The sequence below is a fragment of the Chelonoidis abingdonii genome, chromosome 3 (assembly GCF_003597395.2).
Source record: "Chelonoidis abingdonii isolate Lonesome George chromosome 3, CheloAbing_2.0, whole genome shotgun sequence".
In the NCBI taxonomy this organism is placed as follows: domain Eukaryota; kingdom Metazoa; phylum Chordata; order Testudines; family Testudinidae; genus Chelonoidis; species Chelonoidis abingdonii.
This window is the reverse complement of record NC_133771.1, coordinates 87,814,733-87,837,836: the sequence shown is the minus strand read 5'-3', so window position 1 is coordinate 87,837,836 and position 23,104 is coordinate 87,814,733. Positions and strand designations below refer to the sequence as shown.

Genomic DNA, 23,104 nt, shown 5'->3' with positions numbered 1-23,104 from the left:
ATGAGTGAAAGAAGAAAACGTCCCTCTGGGGCAGCATTCAGAAAAAGAAAGCAAGCAAAGGAAGCTTTTCCATCTAAGCAGGAAGAAGCTCTCCCGAGATACATAGCAAAAGCTCAGGGTGAGCCTTCCGGCCCCAGTGAGGATGAGAGTGTTGAGGAGGTGCCTGATCTTCCAGTTAGTCAGAGTGCAGGTGACCTGGCAGCTATGGCAGCATCCATAGCTCCATCTCAAACGGATGTAACCATGCACATTCCTGAAGAAAAGTGCAAATCAGAGAAGAGTGTGGTGGAGGCAGAAGAAACAGCTGCTGCTGAGTTTAGTTCCTTAAGTATAGATGATCCAGGACTGTGGACCCACTTGAGCAGTAGCCTGAGGGACTCCCTTGTACTGCATGGGCCACAGCAAGTAAAAAACTTCATGTTCCCCAAAGACAATGAAAATAGAAGTTTCCATCCAACACATTACTGGCATGAAATCCCCAATGGTGACAAAGTGGTGAGACCACGGCTTATGTACTAAAAAACCCAGAATGCTGCATACTGTTTTTGTTGCAAACTCTTCCAGTCTAACGTTCAAGCCACATTGGGTTCTACAGGAAAAAAAGGACTCAAGAAATCTGGCTAGAAATCTGGCATGCCATGAGAAGGCAGCAAATTACCAGAGAGCATTCCATAGGTGGAAAGAGCTTGAGATGAGACTAAGGTTAAAGGCCACCATAGATGATCAGCAGCAAGTGAAGGTTGCATCACAGTCTCTTTACTGGCAAAATGTTCTGAAAAGGCTCATTGCCATTGTGAGAATGCTTGCTACCCAAAATCTAGCACTGCATGGCTCCTCAGATCAGCTGTATGTGCCAAACAATGGAAACTTCTTTAAAATTGTGGAGCTGATGGCTGAGTTTGATGCTGTACTCCAGGAGCATCTAAGAAGAGTCTCCACACACAAAATGTACATACACCACTACCTTGGAAAAACAATTCAAAATGAGATCAAAGAGTTACTGGCAACAAAAGTCAAACAGAAGATTGTGGCAGATCTGAAGTCAGCAAGATATTACTCTGAGAACAGGAGTACTTGTGGCACCTTAGAGACTAACAAATTTATTTGAGCATAAGGTTTCGTGGCCTACAGCTCACTTCATCGGATGCAAGATATCACTCTGTTATTCTGTATTGCACACCTGACATCAGCCATATGGAACAAATGACTTTAATGATGCATTTTGTAACAATAGAACCTAGTGAAAATGTCCCTGCAATGGTGACCGTCAGAGAGTATTTTCTAGAATTTATTGACATTGATGATTTAGTTGGGAATTGGTCCTGCTTCGAGCAGGGAATTGGACTAGATGACCTCCTGAGGTCCCTTCCAACCCTGATATTCTATGATTCTATGATACTAGAGGAGCTGGTATGACATATGTGCTTCTAAAAAAGCTGGAAGATACGGGAATTGCGGTAGCTGACATGAGAGGTCAGGGCTACAATAATGGTGCCAACATGAGAGGAAAGAACAAAGGAATGCAGACATAGATCCGAGAGTTAAACCCGCGAGCTTTTTTTGTCCTATGCAGTTCTCATTCACTGAACTTGGTGGTCAGTGAGGCAGCATCAGCTTCTAGTGAGGCTTCTGAATTTTTTAATGTAATTCAACGCATCTGTGTATTTTTCTCTGCATCAACTCATCAACGGCAAATTTTGAAACAACATCTGGGAACATCCTCTTTTACACTGAAATCACTGAGTGCCACACGACGGGAAAGTTGAGTGGTGGCGATAAAGCCTATCAAACACCAAATTGGGAAGATAGATGATGTCATAGTTGCTATTATGGAGGATAATGCTATGACAGGAACTGTTTATGGGAGAACAGTGGCAGAGGGAAATGGAATCACCAGAAACAACTTCAAATTTCTGTGTGGCTTAGTGTTGTGGCATGACATACTGTTTGAAATAAATGTCGTAAGCAAGAGACTCCAAGGTGTTGACCTTGATATATCTGGAGCAATGGAACAACTGGACAAAGCAAAGCTGTACCTACAGTCTTACTGGTCAGATGAGGGTTTTCAAAACATTCTGAAGAGTGCACAGAATTTGGCAGAGGAACTTCACACTGAAGCTATTTTCCCACCCATTCAAGAATACAAGAGTCACTGAAGAAGATATTTTGATTAAGAGGCATGGAATAATCCCATAAGAGACCCAAAGAACAATTCAAAGTTAAATTCTTTAACCAGGTGCTAGATTGTGCAATACAGTCAGTTGAAGAACATTTCATGCAGCTCAGGGAACATAGCAGTATATTTCGGATATTGTATGATATTCCAAAATTCCTCACCTGAAGAAGATCTACACCAGCAATGCAGGGCACTAGAGACAGTGTTGACACATGATGACATGCGCAATATTGATGCAAGTGATTTAGGTGACAGACTGAAAGCCCTTTTAAAATACATTTCAGCAGGATCAACTCCAAAGGCTGTTCTGGAATATATGTGCACAAATAAGATGACCACCCTCTTTCCAAATGCTTTTGTTGCTCTGCACATATTTCTAACACTTCCTGTAACAGCTGCCAGTGAAGAATGCAGCTTCTCCAAGCTGAAGTTAATAAAAACAAATCTACCTCCCCACAGTGACACAGGAGAGGCTGGTCAGCCTTGCAACCATCTCAATAGAGCATGAGCTGGCCCAGACCGTAGACCTTCAGGAAGCAGATCAAATATTTGCAACCAAGAAGGCATGGAAAGCACCACCTTGATTATTCAAACAGATAAAAATGCCAGTGTTTACTATGCAGACAAGAAAAGTTAACTTTCAAAAATGACTGAACAGCAAATGTAAGTGTTCTTAAAATGCCTTGTTCAAAAATTTCAAGTTTGTTAGTTCTCCTTGATTGGGGTAAGGCAGAATTGAGACCTTTCAAAGTCTTGGCCAACCGAGGGGCATGAGGCATCATTTGAGCTCCCCGCCTCACGTGCCAAAATGTTGTGGGCCGGCCCTGGCAGTGGACCGTGCTCTGCAATGCCATACTGAAGCCTACACATTTATTCGACAAATAAAATTTGCAGAATTTTTAAATATTGTGTACAGAATTGTTGGCACAGAACGCCCTCGGGAATAAGAACCAATACAATGTCTCTGTTACTCTCTGCTGCATGCAGTTTTTTATCCTCATATACTTAGATTGGAAGGTCTTTGGAGTGGAGGGCGGGGAGAGAGAAGAGAGAGAGAGAGAGACTGTGTGTGTGTGTGTGTGTCCTAACATAATAGTATTGATTGAGTGCCCCCAGTGTTATTGCTGTACAAACAAACATAACTTGTTACAGGGGCTCACTGGATTTTGTAATACTAAATGTGGAAGAAGCGAAAGAATTGACAAGGATTTGTAGGGGATCTTAATGCATGTCAGTCTGTTAGCAAGAGTTAGGCCAGCTGTAACCCTAATGACATGAGATTTGTGGAAGTGAGGACAGTGCGAGGCGAGTAGGAAAGAACTGTGTGAGAAGTTATCACGACCTTGCACTGATAATCAAATACATAGACTGGCGCCCAGAAGTGAGGAAAATAAGACAGCAGGATGGCCTATGTAACAAAATGCAGCTGTTGCTCATTATTGTCTGTATTATTGCCTGTTATTGTCTGTAACGAAGGTATAAATGCTGCTGTAATTGTTTACCTGTTGAGAGACCTGTCTGGGACTGGGGCGACCCAGTGTCCTAGGGCACTCCCTCCCCCTCTACTGCAATTGCTGGAGAAATAATAAAGTATTTGATTTTGATGCACCCAAACAAAAAGTGAGAACTGAGTTTTTCTCTGACACTAAAGAAAGTAATGGACAAATAGCACTTCCTTCAGCCAAGGTTAAGAAAAGCATGATCTGAGTATCTTTGCATATCAATGGGTGTTCCTCACCCCTCTGAGACACTCACAGGATTTGTAAAGGAATAATAAAATATAGTGGTTTAATGACCACATTAGTACCCTCATTAGAAGCCTCAGACTACAAAACATTTAAAACAGGGGGTTGGGGAGGGGAAGTTATGAACAAGCGATTATGAAACTTCAAAACTGGTTCAATTATCCCCAGGAGGTGCCGGGATTTCTAAATAAAAACAGCCATACTCAAGAGTAATTAAGTAAAATTGAATGACATTGAAAAACCTGGCACTTCAGATGGTTATCAACAGCAATTGCGAAGTCTGTCTTTTTCATAAAGTAATTAGTTTTTTGTTTCAGATTGATGTCCTCAAGGCAGATATGGAAAGTGCGGAGTGGAAAATTTTGGAAAACCTGATTCTGGAAGACATTGTTGAACAGATAGGACAATTGGTCTTTGAAGTCCACATTCATTGGCCTGGATTTGAGGTCAGTGGCAATGACAGCACAGTGGTCCGATACTGGTACAGTCTTCTCAAAGAATTAGAACTGAAGGATTTCAGGCTTTTTCACACTTACAAAGACTTATTGAAACCACAGATGTTTCTGAAGAAGGAAGCCTTCAATGCAAGTAGCTGTTACACATTAAGCTGGGTGAACACAAGATGGAAGTAGCATAAAGGAATTGATGACATGTAATCATCGCACTCAACAGCATTAGTGAAAAGGACATTGGAGCAGCTGACAAAAGTTACTGAACTTACAAACCAAAGCCCTGCTATCAAAATGAACTGTTCTTCCGTTTCTCAGCAGCATCGCAAAAGCTGGATGTTATCATGCTTTGCTTCTGAGTACTAGAAAGAGATCTGGTGTTAAAATTGTTTTGTACAGTGCATCTTCCATGGTTACATTGAATAGACTTTATTAGAAACAGATGAGAGACTAAGTGTTTGTCTAAAATGGTTTAACAGTTCTCCACACGTCTGTGGATTGACTCCAGCCTCCCCAAAGGTCAGCAAAGAGAGTTTGCCTACTCTGTCCCTGAAAATTCACTGCGAGTGGCTCTAGTACAGTGTACACCAAGAGACGCTGCTGAAAAAAAATCATTGATCCAAATAAGTTACTCTCTCATAAATGATTATGCTTAGACTAGCACCTTTTAGTACTTTAAAAACAAACACTCCCATGGTAATTATGGCAGATTGTTGTTTTCCAATCAACAGTTACTGAAACGGGACAGCCAGTGGGAAATCTAGTCAATTAAAAAAAAGGTGTTATGTATTTTCAGATACTACACCTGCTCCTGAATGTATATCCATGCCAGCTCCTACTCCACATGCATTCTTCACTCAAATCAGACCCCCTTCCAATGGCTAACGAGCTGAAATCACTCAACTGGCCCATCCAGGTCTCCCTCAGAAGCCCAACTGGCAGGCTCAGTAGGCCCAAGCAATATATTTTAAACTTCCCAGAAAAGTCATTTTCCCGTCACTTTACCAGAAACATAAAGGAGTGCATGGTTTATTTGAACATTTTGAAAACTTTAGCCCATCCAATACCACCTATCTGAGGGGGGTTAAGAGAGAATTTAGTATTTTTATGTAATGTATTCCCATTAAACTTTGTATTAAATAAAATGCACTTACTCTCTCTTGCTTTGATACTTCCCCTTCCTTTTCTGTTCTTTAACTTTTTACTTTCCCATTTGCTCTGAATCTTGATGTTTCTCCTCTCCCACTCATTTTTCTGTCTGTCCGCAATTAATTTTACTATGTTTAATAAGACTCTCCTCAATCATTCTTTTCCTGGTTTGTTCCTTTAATTCTTTCTCTCTCCCCTTATAAGCCTACTATGTCCCTCATTCTTTTGGGCACACACGTCTTCACAAACTCCCTGCTGCGCTGCTACACCACACACATTGGCATGCTATACAGACCTGCCTTCCAAGGCTTGGCAAACAGAGGAAGTGTATGTACCATTTTCCTAACGCTTGTGTACTATACTAAATGGGTGCCCTGCTACACAATTTCCCCAGATCCATTAACTAGTCCCACACAAATACATCAGTCAGTTCTTCCCCACCCCCCTTCCTGGCTCCTCTTACAAGCAGCATCTTCTCCAGTCAAGATGGTAGCAGCAGCCTGCTCAGCTCAATGTGAGGATTCTCCTCCTCTTCCCTTCCCCTGCTGCTCAATACTGCCTCCCTTGGCTCCTCCCCCAGCAACATTCAAGCCACCCATTCAGAACATAGGAATTACCATGGTGGAGCAGACTAGTGATCCATCTACTCTTTAGCACAAGCCAGTACTAGATGCTTCAGTGGAAGAGGCAACTTCAGTCTAAGTTGACAAGTATGGAATAACTCACATCTCCCTCCCACCAAGGAATTTTCTTCTTACTCCCCTCAGTGAGAGGCTACTTTATGCCCTGATGTAACTGGGTTTCTTACTTCCAAAAACATTTAAATCAGGTAAAAGAAGTCCTTGCTATTTATGTGGCTAAATGTCCAGTTCTTTTTTTTGACTCCAAGTAAGTTCGTGGCCTCGTTATCTTATGAGAGAGAGCTCCACAAGAGGCTGGGGCTTCCAGACAGGATCAATGTATAGAGGATCCAGTTTATAGATAAGCAATTTCCATTTCTGTACTAACTTGGGTCCAGGCAGCAGAGCTCCGATGTCATGCTGAACAAATCCCTGAATAAAACACTGTAATTACCAATTGTCTCCCAAGAACAATAACACTGAAGAAGCCCTGCAGCTAAGCACTGCACTGACTGATTCACATCATCTACCTGTAGTTAGAGATTCCATGGAGGGAGCTTTTCATGGGGTCAATCTCCACAAATTAAGTAAATGAGCGTTCTGCTCAAGAAGCTGTGATCCTATGGAACAATCTTTGAATTAAAGTTGAGATGAAATTCCTTCTGTACTACAAGCACGTTGGATGCAAGCTCTTATGTAGTCAACAGTAATATCCTTTAGGGGACACAGAGCCATAAGAGTTTGTATAAAAAAAAAATGCCTAAAGAAGTCAGACTTCCTCAACTGTTACATGGCTCTGACCTTACATGTGATCACTAATAATCCTGAGAATACCTGAGGAGCCATTTTTCAGAAGTCAGATTGGGATAGTATAAATCTGAGTGTGATTAACAACTTGGTTTTAGAAATATAGTGCCACATCATCTTTTCCAGTGGGACAGTCTTAGAATAATTAAACTTGTAATCTATAATAACTAGCTCCAGATTGTAGTGTAAGAAAGCATTTAGTGGTGGTTCAAAACGTGGATTATGTCAACTTTTCCCAAAAAATTAAATTAAGATTCTAAAGGAGACGCACAAGTTTACTATAGTTTATGTCTCTGAAACAATATAGGAGTGTAATTCTGAAAATAGACTGAAGTTCCATCATGCATCTCTTGATGTTACAGCAGACTTGTAACTTTAGAATACCCAGAGCTCACCACTTTTCTTTAATTTACTGGCTTAGATTAGACAGGAAACTCTTTAGCATAGTGCAGGTCGTTATACTATTTTGGGGAAAAAATGAACAATTCTAGTTTGCCTTATACACTATCCAGGCCTTCAGCTTTAGAGTCCCCGGGGTCTGGCTGTAACAGGTAGGTGTCCTCATGATGTTGGGCCTTACTTTTGGTCTCCCCATGTTTGTCAAAGTCTATTCTCATTTAAAGGACCCAATCTCAGGTTGAAGTACGGGATGGAATTTACAGTCTTTCCCTCTTCCCCGTATGCTAATAAATGCTAACAAAGTTTAATTTAAAAATGCTTTTCCCATCACATATCAAGCAGTAACGTGGGACAAGTAATGCCACATACGGTGCAGAAGGCACTTCACCTGAATCTGCCATTGGAATCTGAGAAGATGACTGTACAATGGAGCAGAACCTGTTATTTCTAGAAAACATCCATCCTGCTTTCCTACTTGTTCCTTGGCTAGTGCACTTACCTTCGCTGAAAAAGAAGGGCCTGAATTATCTGTCTGCTTTATAGGTACAAAGTGGATCATACTGATAATCTTTCAATAGCAAAGGAACTCATTCAAAAAAGTGTAAATTCAAAGCTCGTTGCTTTTGGAAATGGAGAGCTAGAATGTCAGATCATTAATATCAAACCACTTAATAGCACATTTGCTTTGCATTAGTAACTGTATTGATATAATTAATTCCAGGTGAGTGACTGACTATATTTTACTTTACAGTTGTTTTAAAAGCAGTCAATCCTACATACAGCTGGTGCCTTGTAGAGTGTAACCCTGGTCCTCACTATGCCAAACAATCTCACTATTCAGGCACCGCCCCTATGGGTATGTAGGACACAGGATGGGTGGTCACTATAGCAGACAGCAGTCCTGTGCTGAGGCATGTTGAAAGGAACTGTTCCACCTTTAGAACAGAGAATTGTTTTATTTTCAGGTTTTTAAACCTGATCAGGAAAGACAGTAGCAACTCTGGTGCCCCAGCCCCCTCCAAACATAATTTGTGTTTACACCTCTGAGACCAGACTTTAATCAAGTCTGAATCATGATGTATGAGTCTATGTGAGCAGGGCAGGCATCAGTACTTGAAGGATCAAAGGAAGTGCAAGAAAAACATGCTGATCCTTTGTGCTGTCCCTTAAAATAATGATTCTTAGCAGATGCAAACAAGGCTGTTGTAGGAATCCCTACGATAAAGCACCTGGAATGAAATACTGTCTTGGTGAATTATTTGACAGTTGAGCCCAGCTGTTTTTATCATCCAAATTGTTGGTTTTAGTTCTCTCTTTCTTTCTGGCTAGCATTATTAGATGCTTTTCTGCCCTAGAAAGAATTTCTGGAATTATTTAGTAGATCACTCCTGGTCTCTTCCCCCTTGTTTACATAACATGACAGTAATTGTAGTTTATTTAGAGCTGTTTTAATGCTGAAATTTTCAAGGTAAAGTCACAAACACTGACCTAAGTCCAGACACATTTTTGCAAGTTTCTCCCTCTTGGGATCTACAGTCTTGTATGGACAATATCTAAATAGACTTCCACTTGAACAATGCATTTTCTTAAATGAAAGTCCCTGTTAAGAGAGAACTTTGTTTTGTTATTGTAAAATATTTCAGCTGATTCTGGAATAAACCTTTGCAGAGATCATCTGCTCTACTTCACTTGATCTGGTAGCCAAACCACAGAATGATAAAATATAAGCCCACTTCACTATATGTACAGATAAGTTCTCAAGCTTGAATAAAAACTGGAATGTTTCTTTGATTTTGACTAGATTACCCAACATAAGTAATTATATTTTCAACAGTTCCTGAACGGAGGGTGTGTGTCGGTGTGTACAAACACCCACTGTTCAGGAAGGGGGGGGGGGGGAGTAAGTGCCTATAGTGATGATCTCTTCCTTTGTATATTTAATATAAAAGATTCATTCTTGAATCAAAATCACTGGACCACAATGTAATCCAAAGGCTCTTAAATTAAACCCCCACTTATCACAGGCTTGAAAGCACAGGCTGCATATACAACAGTAAAACTTTAAAAAAAAGTTTCAGCTCATGAGTGTCTATCTTTTGATCATAAGGTCCTTTCAGAGCCCTAAAACAAAAGGATTAAAGCCTTTTTCTATAACATATTAATGGAAAGCCCATTTAAGGGACAAAAGCCCAGTTTAATAGGGTTTGGAATAGCTATGCTTTGTACCTCTCTGGGAATGACAGTATCTAAAAAGCCTCAAACTGGGTTAGTTCTCTTTTGAAAATTTTTCTGGAGAGGGAAGGCCTTCTTCACTCTTTTCCTTCTTTGGAAGAGAGTAATTTTAGTGAGGTAGAGTATACACTCTTTGAAGGGAATGATAATGAGACCAAGCTTTCATATTAAAACCCCTTTAATCCACAGTCTAATTCCATATAATGTAGAAAAAATGCATAACAGGATAAAGTGTCATGACATCCCTATAAATCTCAACCTCTTGCTAATAAGCTAACAAATAAACCCCTCTGAGGGGCACAGGGTGAACTAACAGCAGTGGTTACAATTCCACATTCTCTGCCATCTCGCCAGAGGCTGTTTCAGAGCTAACAGGAGAGGCTGTTGTGACTTGGGTCTGCCATGAGATCTGGAACAGTGGAACCAACAGACAATTACCTTTTGGACAACAGATGCAAAGCCATAAACCCTTCTAAAATAGAGGAGCCACCTTTGAGTGAGACATGACCATACAGTCACTTCTAAAGTGGCTCAATGTGCAAAAATGCAAATGCGAAATGGAAAAACCATTAGGAGTCAGATAACTCCAAACTACTTTTTTCTTAAAAAGAAGAAAAAAAACAGATGAACTCTACTAATTGGAATTCTTCAGTTCCCACTTTTACCTGCCACCCCCAACCCATACTTTTAACTTCAACCTTATTTACTTTTTTGAAGTGGAGCCAAAGCCAAGTTCATTTTGGAGGAAAGCTGTGACTTCAGACGAACAGGTATGTACCATTCTTTATGGAGATGATGATGAGTGCTCTATGTGAGCCCAGCCTGACTAGCAGAACTGTGGTCCTGAGAAAGTCTTAATCCACAATAAAAATTGAAGCCACTTGTGACTTTTATTTCTTTAGGGAAAAGGCCATGACTTACCACTAGCACTTACCACTTCAAGGAGATAAAGGAGAAAGAAAAGGGGACCTGGCTGTGGATAAAATGGTCTGACAAAAAGCTCACCACCATTTTGACATCATTGGAGAACTACAGGCAATGGTTCTTTTACCGTTTTTTCCCCCCCAGGTGTTTTTCATGCAAGCCATCTTGGATTTTGACTAACCCCCCTTAGGAGATAGACAATGTGAAGCAGGCGTGCTGAGGACAGATCACAGACTGGGGAGTGGAGGGAGAAGTGTCACATGAGGATTCAGAGGCAAAACACCTCAGTTAACCAACTATCCTGCCTGAGGACAAATAAGAGCTACCTAGGAAAGGTGCACTGGTATATAAGAGTTTAAAATCACTATAAATTATACTGACAACTCACCATGAAGACAGACACTTACAATGCCCTCATGCTCCTTTGGAGGCACACAGTGAGTTATACTGGTATAACTATTAAGGTACAATTCTACTGTTACAACTTACAAAATGTCTGCCATGTAGACAAGCCCTAGCCCAGCTCTAGCCTGAGGTAGTCCAGAAACATGTCTTAGTTACTGACCATATTTAAGCTTCATAAGTCTCCACATTATTGAAATTGCTTCTGGTACGGCCATGAAGGAAAAATCAAGCTTGATCAGTCTGGTTGCTCTTTTTACTAAGAGATATGGAACTAGGTTTGTATCACAACTTCACATTCTAGTTCTTATTCTGACCATGAAAGTCAAATATATCTAGCACTCTCAACGGCCTGTTGTACAGTAAGTTAACAGTGCGCCTCAAATAGGAACAATATCACCAAACGTTATAATGTTAAAGTAACATTCAAGTAAGATAATAAAAGGGTTTATAATCAAATTTTCAAAAGCACATAAGTGATTGAGCTGCCTAAGTCAAGGAAACATCTAAGCGCCCAAGGCTCCTAAGTCATGTAGGCACTGTTGACAATTTCACCCTTCAACAAATAAGTGAGGTCTTCTTGGACTGCTGCAAGAGAGTCACAGAACTTCCGACATTCAAAGAGCTTGACTAGAGAGATTCATATTCATTTTGCTACAGGGCAACAGTCCTCTAATTTACATTTTATAGACACTTTTGTTAAGTCAACTTAAAGTAGTAAGCCCTAAACATTATGCAGAGAAACAACTTACATATCAAAGAAATTTGGTGGTATCCTGATACTAGTCTAGTTAAAGCAGCTTTTCATAGGTCTGTCATCTGTCCCCACCCCATCCCCCACTCCCTTGTTAGGTCTGAGGTTTTTGACCAACAAAAATGGGACTTTTATTATGATTAATTGGGAGAGGCAGGGTGAAAAGATTTTGTGCCTGGACAGATATATTTTCAAAATGAGTTTGCAAGGCTTGAAGGCACAGTATTATAAACTAGTATTCTAAAGCAACTGTTTGGAGTTGAAAATTGGCTCACATTATAAATTAGTTTGTCTGAGGTACAGTATTTTTGTGCAATGCAATATGAATGTAAGGAGTAAGCAGCCGCATCTTATTGAAAACTATTACCAAGTCTGTACAAGACAGAAGCTGAGGCCAGTGGCTTCATAAGGAGGCCGCCCCTTTACCAACAAGTGGTATGGGGGGTGTGGTGAAATCCACACAAAAGGAGAAATCCAGAGAAAGTTGGCACAAGCCTAAAGGAACTTTCAAGTCTCCAGGGCAGAGCTCAGAAAAAATGATTTGGGTAGCTTGTTTATGTGCAAAATCCTCACTGTGATATCCTAAAAGTAACTTAGTTGTAGTGGCAATAAGTTACTCAGATTTCCTTAAAATTACAGTAGATCAAGTGCAGCGATTATGAAGCTGTCACAGGAACTCCACAGGCCAGGTTGTAAATATTAATTCGAACCAATATTGAGACTTACTTGACTCCTCCCTTCACAAAAGAACTGCTTTCAGCTTGAAAATTTTGCATGCTTAGGCTTACACCAATGGAGAATTTACTGGGAAAATCTGAAACATGCTGTTTTCTAGTTATGGGTCTCAATTCCCACCTACCCTTAATTTCCATTGAGAATTACTTCACAAGGCTAGTCTTTTCTTTTGGAGTCCACAGATCTTTATAAAATTGTTGGGGAGAAAAATCTTACAAATTAAAGGCTTCTGCAAGTTCCCATGCAGGCTTTAAAAATTCCATAAAGAATTAACTTAGTGAGCAACACCAGATGGAGACAAAGGCTCTGATCTAGAAGGCAGGTTCTAGTTCACTTCTGTAAAAACCTGCATCAGAAGTCTTTTTGTTGCAGACATTTAATTCATTTACTCCTGTTGTGTGTAAGATCTGCACGTTACTCACAAAAGTTTATTTATCTCGTCCATAAATGGAAAATGGCCTATCAGACTTTAGTAGTTCCACTGGAGCATTTCTGCACTAGTGGTATGCGCAAGTGGTGGGTGAATCTTCTGACTGAACAAGAGGTTCTTACATATCTATACAGCAAAATAGTTCAAGTACATACACTCTACAGTTAAAGTCATTGATACACAAAATATAAGTGCTTTCCAAACAACAAGGAAAATCCTAGACAAGAATCTAATTAGGATACATTAAAGATCTGTTACTTTTGTCAAAAATTCTTAGGGAATGTTATACCTGGTCTGTCTTGGCTTTTAAAGTTAAGGTTGGCTGTGGGACCCACATTCACTATATCTCTGAACTCCAATTACTGTCCATTTTCTACTTAAGAACATTTCAATTTTATGGTCTACATCAGAGCCACCTGCCTAGCCTGAGAGCTCATCTTCAGTAGGAGATAACTACGTCTCATCTTGCCTCACAACTGTAACCTGTCCTTACCCACTCCTCATATAGTCAGTGGAGTCCAACACTGTCATGTTTCCACCTGCAGCACATATAACCTCCAAACATTCACCATCAAATTTCTATTGCTCTTCACAGAGTTTTAAGTTTGTACTTGCCTTATATATTTGCATGAGTCTGAGGCCTGTCCATACATGAACAGATAGCCTCTGGTACCCCCACTTTCTCCAAAAACAGACCCATCCTCATCTGTGCCACCCATGACAAGTCACCAAAGTACATGTATTGTAAATACCTATCAGAGGTGCCAATGTCAAATGGACAGTGCACACTATAGTTGGGTGTGAAGGCTGAGAAGAGTGTGTGTGTTTGTGGAATCTAAACTCTGATGTTTCAGACTTTCTAATTTCTTTTTGAACAAATTTCACCTTCACTCAGAAATATTTGGCTTTCAAGTGTAGTTTCCCCTTGCTCCCCATGAGCTAGATGTGCGAGTTGGAAAGGGCCTTTAGAGGCTTATCTTGTCCAACATGACTATTCTTCCTAAGACATGCCTAATAAAACTGGATGATCAAACAACAATGGTTTGATCTGCAATAATTTTATAACGTTAATTCAATAGTTATCCAATGTGGCTTGAAGGCTGACCAGTTTGTTGTTCTTGCCCTTATTTCCATTATTCATTCATAGTCAGATAATATGGTGTGCAGTGTGGTATAAGAATTTAGAAAGACTTTTCTGCCTCCATTTGCTTAGCAAAATAATCAACATATTGTTTTAGTATCATCCAAGCAAGGATGTACCTTGGCACCACTAGGAGTTAGGAAATGCCAAACCCCAAACTGAAAGGATAATGAATATTTGACTTTGATATGCTAGAAGTAAGGACTAAACTAAACCAGACTTTTGTACAAAAGATTTATTAAAAATAAGTTCTTAAAAAAAAAAAAAAAAAAAGAGAAACTGTGACATGTATATACAGTAGCTTAGCATGGAAACAATATGGTGCATATAATATAGGAACAGTGAATACTAAAGTGCACCCTGTACAAAGAATATGATTAAGGGACAGGGAATGTGGTTTTCTTTGAAATATGCCCCCGAAAAGCATGATAATTAACAGTATATGGAATTTACCTTGGGGTTTTGGGGCAACATTTTTTATTATAAAGAAAACTTTCAAATAAAGATGGTTACATAGAGGAACCTCCATGACCAGTATCATGTAAATGTTTAAAGTCAAGATACCAATATAAGAACGCAGATAGAGGGTCTAGGGAACACAGTCTAAAGGGTATACTCAGTTTGTTCACTGGGTATGTATGCTAAAGCCTTTGATCAGCTCCGTTTCTGTTATGGATCAATAAATCTTAGTCACTGGTTGTGTAAACTGAAGAAACTTGGGTGCCACAGAATACTGCTATAAAGTCTATTAATGGGGGCATCTTCAAGATCTACTGCAGTAGAAGAAAAGTCTCTTTAATCTCTGAGCTGTGCAGTTAGAGAACACAACAAAACTGCTGGTTTTCTACTTCTACACCATATACTGTGTGACATCCAGAATCGCAAACTAGAAAATATTGTTTTATTCTGAAAAAGTGGATCAAACAGAAAATAACTTATCAAATTAATATTTATTTCTGGCCACTTCACATGACTGTTCTCAGCTTCTCACAAACCTTGAAATCATACTTAGAAGAGTAGCCTTTCAGCTGAGTCTTCTGCCTGGGAGATTTCCCATTTCCAAGAGTGCATAGTGTACTTTAATAGCGAAGAGCCCGAAAACAGCTGGAAGTTCAAATCAAACCATCCTCAGCAGAGTTCATGTTTAGCAATCTCAGATGTTCACAAAAAAAGTCTTATCAAAATTTAGTTCCTTGCAGTACCCGCTTCAGTCCCACAATTTAATAAGACCATCCCAGCCACAGGTGATGACCTTGGACGTTTCATGTGGATGCCAGACTGCGCCTATACAAACTTTGTCATGTGCTTTTAATCTACTGTAGAGTTTTGTGGTCTTCCAGTCCCAGATGTTAAGTTTTCCATCTGCATCACCTGATATCACATAGCTGTATTAAAAAATTAAAAGCTCAGTTAAAAACTCTTAGAACTACTTTTATTATTTTCCATTTTTTGGAAGATTATTATAAAGCAAACATTAAACTAAATGTTTTCAATTAATGCAAAAACAGATTAAGGATAATTTTGCACAGGGGAATGGAAAACTTTTAGTAATCCAATAAGCTTTCCAATCAAGAGAGTCTGTTGAAACAGACAGTAGGAATTCCAAAGAATTAACATGCATGATGTGTTCTAAAGACCCCAGGCTCTTGCTATGCAGTGATTCATCACATCATCTGTGAGGTAAATGTGCTAAGCAATGTGATTATACCATGCATTATTTTGCTTGAGTAATAGAGCCTACTGAGAGGATAAGAGAAAATTCCAGGAAAAAACCCTAATTTGCAGACATTTTTCTTTAAAAAAAAAAAAAAAAAATCCCCTAAAAATTTGAACACTTTTGCAGTGCATTATGCTAATCATGCATATACTTGCTTTGTTATCTATAGGAAGTTAAATGGGTGTAACCATCTTAAAATGACACCAATGTGACATCGCTAGTAAAGCTGCAGATGAGAGTTAGCTGTACAACTTCTTTAGGCAAAGTAGAAGAACCAGGCTTCAATCTAGATCCAGTTTTGCTTTAAGTTTGAACCCAAGGTGTGTGTGTACAGGAAGGCTTCTTGTGACTGTACTGCAGACCTGTGTGTAGGAAGCCAGTTGCTGCTCCCTGGTTCATGGCTACTTAGCTCCAGTGCTAGTTAGAACAGGAAGCTTCCTGCTCAACTCTGTTTGTGCTATAAAGTCCCTTACACCAGCAGAGGATCACGTGTAGTGGAGCTCAGGTCTGATAAGCCCCCTTATAGCCCGAGCCTGCCCTCCTCCATATGCTTCCTCCTCTCACTTTCACTTTGAGGTGGGGCAGAGTGGGGTTGTGGCTGGTATGAGAGGCAGTTTAGCTGCCTCTTACAGTAGAAATTCTACCTACCTAGGGAAGGCTTCTGGCTGGTTTAAGGTGATAGCAGCACAAAACAGCCATTGTAGAATGGAGAATTTAGGACTAAGTATTCATTGTGAGTACTTCAACTAAAATGTTCATTTCTTATACTACTGGGCTAAATGTTAGTACTGAATCCATTGAAGTTAACAAATAGAAAAGGCAAATTTCCCCTTTTAACTTCTGCAGAAAACTCTCTGTAGCCACACAGCAATGTTGGGTTAAATGGACAGCAGCACATCAGTGCATTACAAAGGGTTTCAAAAACAAATTTAGCAGGATCTCGTGACAACTTTAAGACAGAAGTTAGTTTTCATACAACTTACCTCATGTCAGGTGAAAAATCAACTTGACAAGCATAACCTGCCACCATGTGACCCTTGAAGATTTTCTTTTTGTTTAATCTGAATCTGTTCTGAGCTCCAAAAATCAAAATCTGATTATCCATTGATTGACAAGCCAGCCATTTTCCTGTACATGCAACAAAGTTCAGGCAGATGTCAGACTACTGCAGTTGAAGAAACAAATCTGACAAAGATTCCTAGAACTTTCACTGTCAGTTTTGGTTTCAACAATATTCTGTGTTAATAAAGCATTTAGTGAAATAATATGCATGGCTTCTACCGTGTACTGTACAACTCAGAGCTAGACCCTAGAATGGTGTATTAGCAGCGTTCACTCAAAGAAGAAAGGTACAGACTTGGCTCATGTCACGTGTAGAAAAATTTCTAGTGTGGCAGACACAAATTTCGTCATACAAAAACCAACCTAATTCTGTAAGCAATTCTTTCTAAGCTATTTGTGACGCCAAGTACAGTTATCAGTCATACCCATGGGAAATTTTCATTGAGATGCCTTCTGCCTATTACAACTAATAAAGGCAGAATCTAATACTGGAGATAGTTTGGAAGCGTATGCCTGCATGTATGCTCAATTGCCTACAGTCACTTTCTCGGTTATAATCACACTACACCATCCAGAGATTACCCATGGTGACTGTCACATTTTAAAATACAGAAGAGGCATAGACAAAGAACAGGATAGGTGAGCAGATATCCTAACTGGTCAATCAAATAACTGAAACCAGAAGACAAGTTCACAAGATGCAGATCATCTCATTACTCACTCATTTTAAGCTGTGGAACAACAGAGTTACCAGTGGTTTTCTGTTTGTTTTTTTATTTAAAAAGAGCAATTTTACTTGAGTGTAAAGCAGGTATAAAATGTATTGAAGGATTTTAACCATGTAAATAAACCCTAAATATCTAATTTTCAAACTAGCCTCTCTCTCTCTCTCTCAATTTTTAAGTTTCACAGTTCAAAAGGAGTAGTGGTGTCTGGAAGGCAAAAAGAAGGGCTGCTTTTTTAACCAATCATGTGTCCACCCTTCTTCCTGTTTTGGTGGTGGGTAGGGAAGAGAGGCAGTGCAGATGCTCCTAGGTGGACAAGAGGACACGCTGAAGAGTGAAGCTGCTCCTCGATCCTTTTCTACTGGACATATTCCCTCTACCCTGAGCAGTGACCACACAGTGACTTTGAAAGACTCTTTCAAGGGTCCCAGGAAAAGAGTAGACGTGTCCTGGGGACATTATTCTCCTCTTCTGCTCCCTTATAGGCTTTTTTATTACCCTTTTAGCTTTGTTTGCTCCTTCTACCACTTGCAGAAAGATTTTAAAATGACAGAGTTCATAAAAAAAGGAAACTAACTTGCGCCTCTCACTACAGAGAAAGTAAACTAAGACTTTTGTCTACTTGGGAACATTTTTTGGTATAACCCTATGTGTTAATTTAAACAAATATAGCTATACTGATATAACTCATCCCATTTGGTTACTCCTACTCTGGTATAAGAGTATCTTTTTCCAGTTTAGCTATGTCATCTGGAAAGGAATTTAAGCTAACCTCCAAAATGATACAATGATCCATATGGGAGGGTTGATACTGGTATAACCAGTGAAACTTTCCTGTGTAGACAAGGCTTCAGTAAAGTGTTAACTTACCATTTGGAGACAAGGTGACTGCAGGCATCGAGTGCATACTTGGCTCTGCGATATACTTGAAATCGACAGGAATGTCCCTGCAAAGGAAGAAATGTGAATGGATGAAGAAATGGAAATATTTCAAAGGGCCACCTGAAGTCAGCTGATTTAATCAACCACTGTGAAACACAGAATTAGAGGTGGTGTCCAGATGAAAAATGGCTAAAACGGAGTTCAAACATATTAAAAATACCCTCCAGTGAACTCTTCCCGTGGTGCTATTGACAAAAGAAAACAAGCCTTGTTTAATACCTCCAGTTGTGAATAGGTTTTGGTGATGGATGTAGGCCAGGGGTTCTTAACCTTTTTCTTTCTGAGGTCCCCCACAATGAACTATAAAAACTCCATGGCCCACCTGTGCCACAACAACTGATTTGCTGCATATAAAAGCCAGGGCTGGTGTTAGGGGGTAGCAATCTGGGCAGCTGCCTGAAGCCTCATGCCACAGGGGCTCCCATGAAGCTACACTGCTCAGGCTTCGGCTTCAGCTTTCTATCCTGGGCCCCAGGGAATCTAATGCTGGCCCTGCTTGGTGGCCACCCTGAAACCTGCTCATGGCTCCTCAGGACCTATGGTTGAGAACCAGAGATGTAGGCAATGCAGAAAGTATAGATTCCCCCAATAGCCCTGTCTACACTAATAACAAAACTAGTTTTCAGTCACACGTGAGGGAGGCTGTGGGGTAAGGGCAGCGATGTTTGAAAGTCAGTATCAGACACTGCTCCATTCCTAGAATAGACAGGCAGCATCTGATAGCTTGCATGTCTGAACCTGTTCCCTCCCCAAAAAGGAATCTTCAATCCAGCTAGAAAGAACTCTTATGTAACCTGTAAAGGTTAAAAAATAAAGCCACATTATGGAAAACACACTTCCTGCATTTGATTCTAGTTAAAAGGAATTGAAATGCCATGTGGGTTTTGCTGTCTTCTCTCTTCACAAATTAATGCAGGCTCAGCTGCTGGAATTTATTCCAGGGAGCTCTGCTCTCTGTTAAAATGTACCAGATGTAGTCAGGACTGCTGCAGGATATGCTGCCCTAAACTATTAGGCAGAATAAAAGACATTTAAGTTTCACACTTCTTTCAAGCCAAATTGTGAAATAGGAAGTAAGACAAAATCAGTTTCTTAAAGGTCACCAAAAAATGCTGCCATGGTTTGCTGACCTTAAAATCCAATTTAACTTCAATGGCTGTTCTAACTGGAAATTCTAAACTGAGAGACCTGGGACATTTTCCTCAAAACATTGTTTTATGAGCTGACAGTTATGTGGTGAGAGTTTCTAACCTTCACTGGCAAAAATCAGAGTGCTACATGGTGATTTCTTTCCTGCTGACCAACCTGGCAGGAACTAAAAGTTAGGGTCTCTTGAAAAGTAAAGGGAAAGTGTTAGGAACTGCTGGAGATATAAAAGCTCTTAAAAAAGAAAAGACTTCAATTTCCTTATGGGACCTTGGGAACTACGGAAAGACAGACCGCTGCGGGGAGGTCATCTGAAGCTTATGGATTGCATTTGCTTTGTCATCCTAGCAGAGAATGAAACCACCATTAGATACCACTATTGGGTATGGTCACTAGTGACTTGGGAGGTATGAAAATTTTGAGCAGAGTGTCATCAACATACTGATGGCACAGCAGCCCAAACCATTTCACCGTTTCCCTGAGCAGCACCATGAAAATATTAAGGAGTGAGAACAAAATCCTGTATTTTCCAAAATCAAGGGGATTAGAACACAATGACCACCTCAACTTTAATATCACTGCCATATGGATGCAATAAGCAGAAAGCAGAAAAGCAGACTTCAGAATAGCCCAGTTAAGATTCCACTGAGCAAACACACCTCTACCTAGATATAACGCTGTCCTCGGGAGCCAAAAAAAATCTTACCATGTTATAGGTGAAACTGCGTTATATCGAATTTGCTTTGATCCGCTGGAGTGCGCAGCCCCGCCCCCCCAGAGCATTGCTTTACCGCCTTATATCTGAATTCGTGTTATATCGGGTGGTGTTATATCGAGGAAGAGGTGTATAGTTTGTTATCTGAAAAACATTTATTGTTCTATATTCTTACTGCTGCAGTTCCACAAAGGAAGAACACTGCAATCCAGTAAACATGAAAGCAGAATCTGTACACAGCATAACATTCATGAAATTCAGATTCAATTATCATGGAAGAAACTGTTCCCAGCAAAGTCTGACATGTTAAACCACTCCCAGCACTGGCCAAGTGAAAATGATTTGATTTGATTACAAAACATCCTAAACATTCCTCTACGCAATTAAAAACACTATAAAAGCAATTAAAAATTGTAATTAAATGTAGCTTTTAAGAGCATTTGCAGGTCATATTTACTTTTAAAGACTGTTGTTTAAAGTTCTTGTTAAAATCAAAATCTTCAGGCTTATTAACATAACGTAAAGAAAGAGATATTTGTATATTTAAACATATCAAGAAGTGAAATAATCAATTAATCCTACCATATAAAATGCCTGTTATAAAATAGAAAAGAGGGATTTATTCACTGCAGCATTGGTGACAACTTGACACATGAAATTCTTCAAGATCCAAAAGCTGCAGTGCTGAACATGTTCATTTAGTTTTAATGCAAATGTAATTAATTGGAGCCTGAAATCTGTGAAATTTGCCTACAGACAGATAAGCGTATTTCAGGAAATGTTCTGTACCATAGTCCACAGCGATGAATGAGCGGAGTGGGAAAAGCACTCTACATTAGCTTTACAAATCAGTCTGCTAAGCAAAATTTGAATTATGGAATATGATCTATTCTATAGTTCATAATATCTGAATGAGACAACAGTATCCCTGTGACTTCTAATATACTCTGAAGCTATCTACATTTGGGACAATCAGGCTGTGATGTTCTGCAACCAGATTCTTTGTGGTGGGAAGGAGGAAAGGGAAGGTGACATTCCACCCTATAGCTATTTATTTTATCAGGGACCACAAGAAACAAGAGCATCCAGTCCCAAGAGCAGGTTTTAAGTGTAGCAGGAGCAAACATAAAAAAGGCGCCCTCCCTTGGCTCCTCCTCTGGCCACGCCTCCCTTGACTCCTCCCATTTCTCCCCCAGATTAATCCCAGACCGGCTCAGGACTCCTGCGGGCTTCTTGGGGGTGCAGATATACCCCCTCGTCCCCCCGCAGTCCTGGGAGAGTCTCTCCTGCCCAGCGTGCTCTGCAGGTACCCCCCGCAGGGCTGTACTGCCCGACCCCACCTGTGGGTCCCGTCTCCCCCCACCCCAGACTCCTGTGCCGCGCCAGGGCACCCCCACATCCAGACAGCACAGCCTGCAACCCTGCCCTGCGGGTCCAGCCCTGGGGAGCCCCTTGCCCGGACCCCCGCAGTCCTGTGCCGCCGCCTGTCCCTGGCCTGCTCCCGGCGCTTGCTGCGCTCCATGTGGGGCTCGCCAGCCAGGTGGCCTTAAAGGCACAGGGGCTCTTTCGCCCTCGCCCCTTGCTAATGCGGGGGAAGAGGGAGGCCAGGAAGCGCTTGGCTGCCGAGCCCTGAGCCGAGGAGCCGGCCCCCCTCACTCCTCCAGCTGCGTCTGCTGCCCCTGCCCCTGCATGGCTCCTCCAGCCGTGCTGCTGTTAGTGCTGGCTGGGTGGTGCCGCGTCAGTGCCTGCTGCCCCACGGCTCCTCTGGCCGTGCTGCCGCTAGTGCCGGCCCGGCAGGCGCAGCTTTTTGAAAACATGCTGAGGGGAAGCGGCTGCTTCCACTGAACCCCGCTAGCTACGCTACTGCCCAAGAGGCAGCAGTTCTGTGTAAGAGAGACATGGCTCCACAAACCAAACAAAAGAAATCCCTGTTAGTAGTTATCGCACCCAAGGACTTTTCCTAGTCCTTAAGGGGTTCACTGAAATTCTCCAGCACTTTGTCAGACCGACAGTTCTTCCAGATGAGGAATTTCAGACATAGCTCTTCCCAGAACCAGTCAAAACACCCATTGAGTCAGCCAGAGAATGATCTGGGCACTTCGTCTCACCTGTGTGGCCAAGCACACTGCCTCCACATAGCTCCCAAACTGCTAGCCAGGGAGCGAAATCCAGAGTACTGAACAGAGATGATCATGTAACAGTAGAGCTAGCACAAGCTTAAAATGAATCTCAATATACCCTTCATTTTTATTTAATTATTTTTTTAAAAAACAGGCAGTAACTGCACGGTACATTATGGACATCATCTGAGCACTGCTGTGACCTAGATTGCTCCATACATGAAGGGCAATGTAGAACTACTGTAGATCCTACAGATAGCCAGCTGGATTCAATGAAAAGGCCAGAATGAATCATTTTCTTTAATCACCACATGCTTTTTGTAAGTTTCAGTAACTGAACAGAACACCTCTCTCCCAACTCATACAAGTACTGAAGAGCAGTTCAAATAATATTTCTAAATGAGCCTTTTCTTGAATGGAATTTCATACACAATACTGCCATTATAATTTTTTTCAGTGTTTTTACCGTGCTTCTCAGTGCAACTCCAAAAAGACTGAAAAGCTAGAATGAAACTGTTAAACTATTTGATTTATTAGTTATCTCAACGGTACTCTAAAGTAGCATGGCACAGGCAATTCTTTATACGCTTAATTTAAGTACTGATACCCTCCACTGGGAGAGCAGATGAGAGAAACCATTAACGGAATGTTGTCTGCCACAAGCGGATATGGCTATGCCCATTGTTCCCACGTAACAGCCCATGGCACGACTTT

The 23,104-nt window shown here is 40.8% G+C and overlaps 2 protein-coding genes across 2 annotated transcripts in view; one reads left to right on the top strand and one right to left on the bottom strand.

Moving 5' to 3' along the window:
• Positions 1-6,390, top strand: part of METTL24 (methyltransferase like 24) — a 92,400-nt gene extending 86,010 nt beyond the window's left edge. Inside the window, exon 5 of the mRNA XM_032787286.2 lies at positions 4,239-6,390. Within this exon, the coding sequence (XP_032643177.1) occupies positions 4,239-4,553 (315 nt within the window). The 3' untranslated portion in view covers positions 4,554-6,390. The remainder of the gene's footprint in view (positions 1-4,238) is intronic.
• A 7,793-nt stretch (positions 6,391-14,183) lies between these two features.
• The window catches only part of CDC40 (cell division cycle 40), a 52,514-nt gene continuing 43,593 nt past the window's right edge, over positions 14,184-23,104 (bottom strand). Inside the window, 3 exon segments of the mRNA XM_075063897.1 lie at positions 14,184-15,348; positions 16,664-16,808; positions 18,338-18,414. Of these exon segments, the coding sequence (XP_074919998.1) occupies positions 15,171-15,348; positions 16,664-16,808; positions 18,338-18,414 (400 nt within the window). The 3' untranslated portion in view covers positions 14,184-15,170.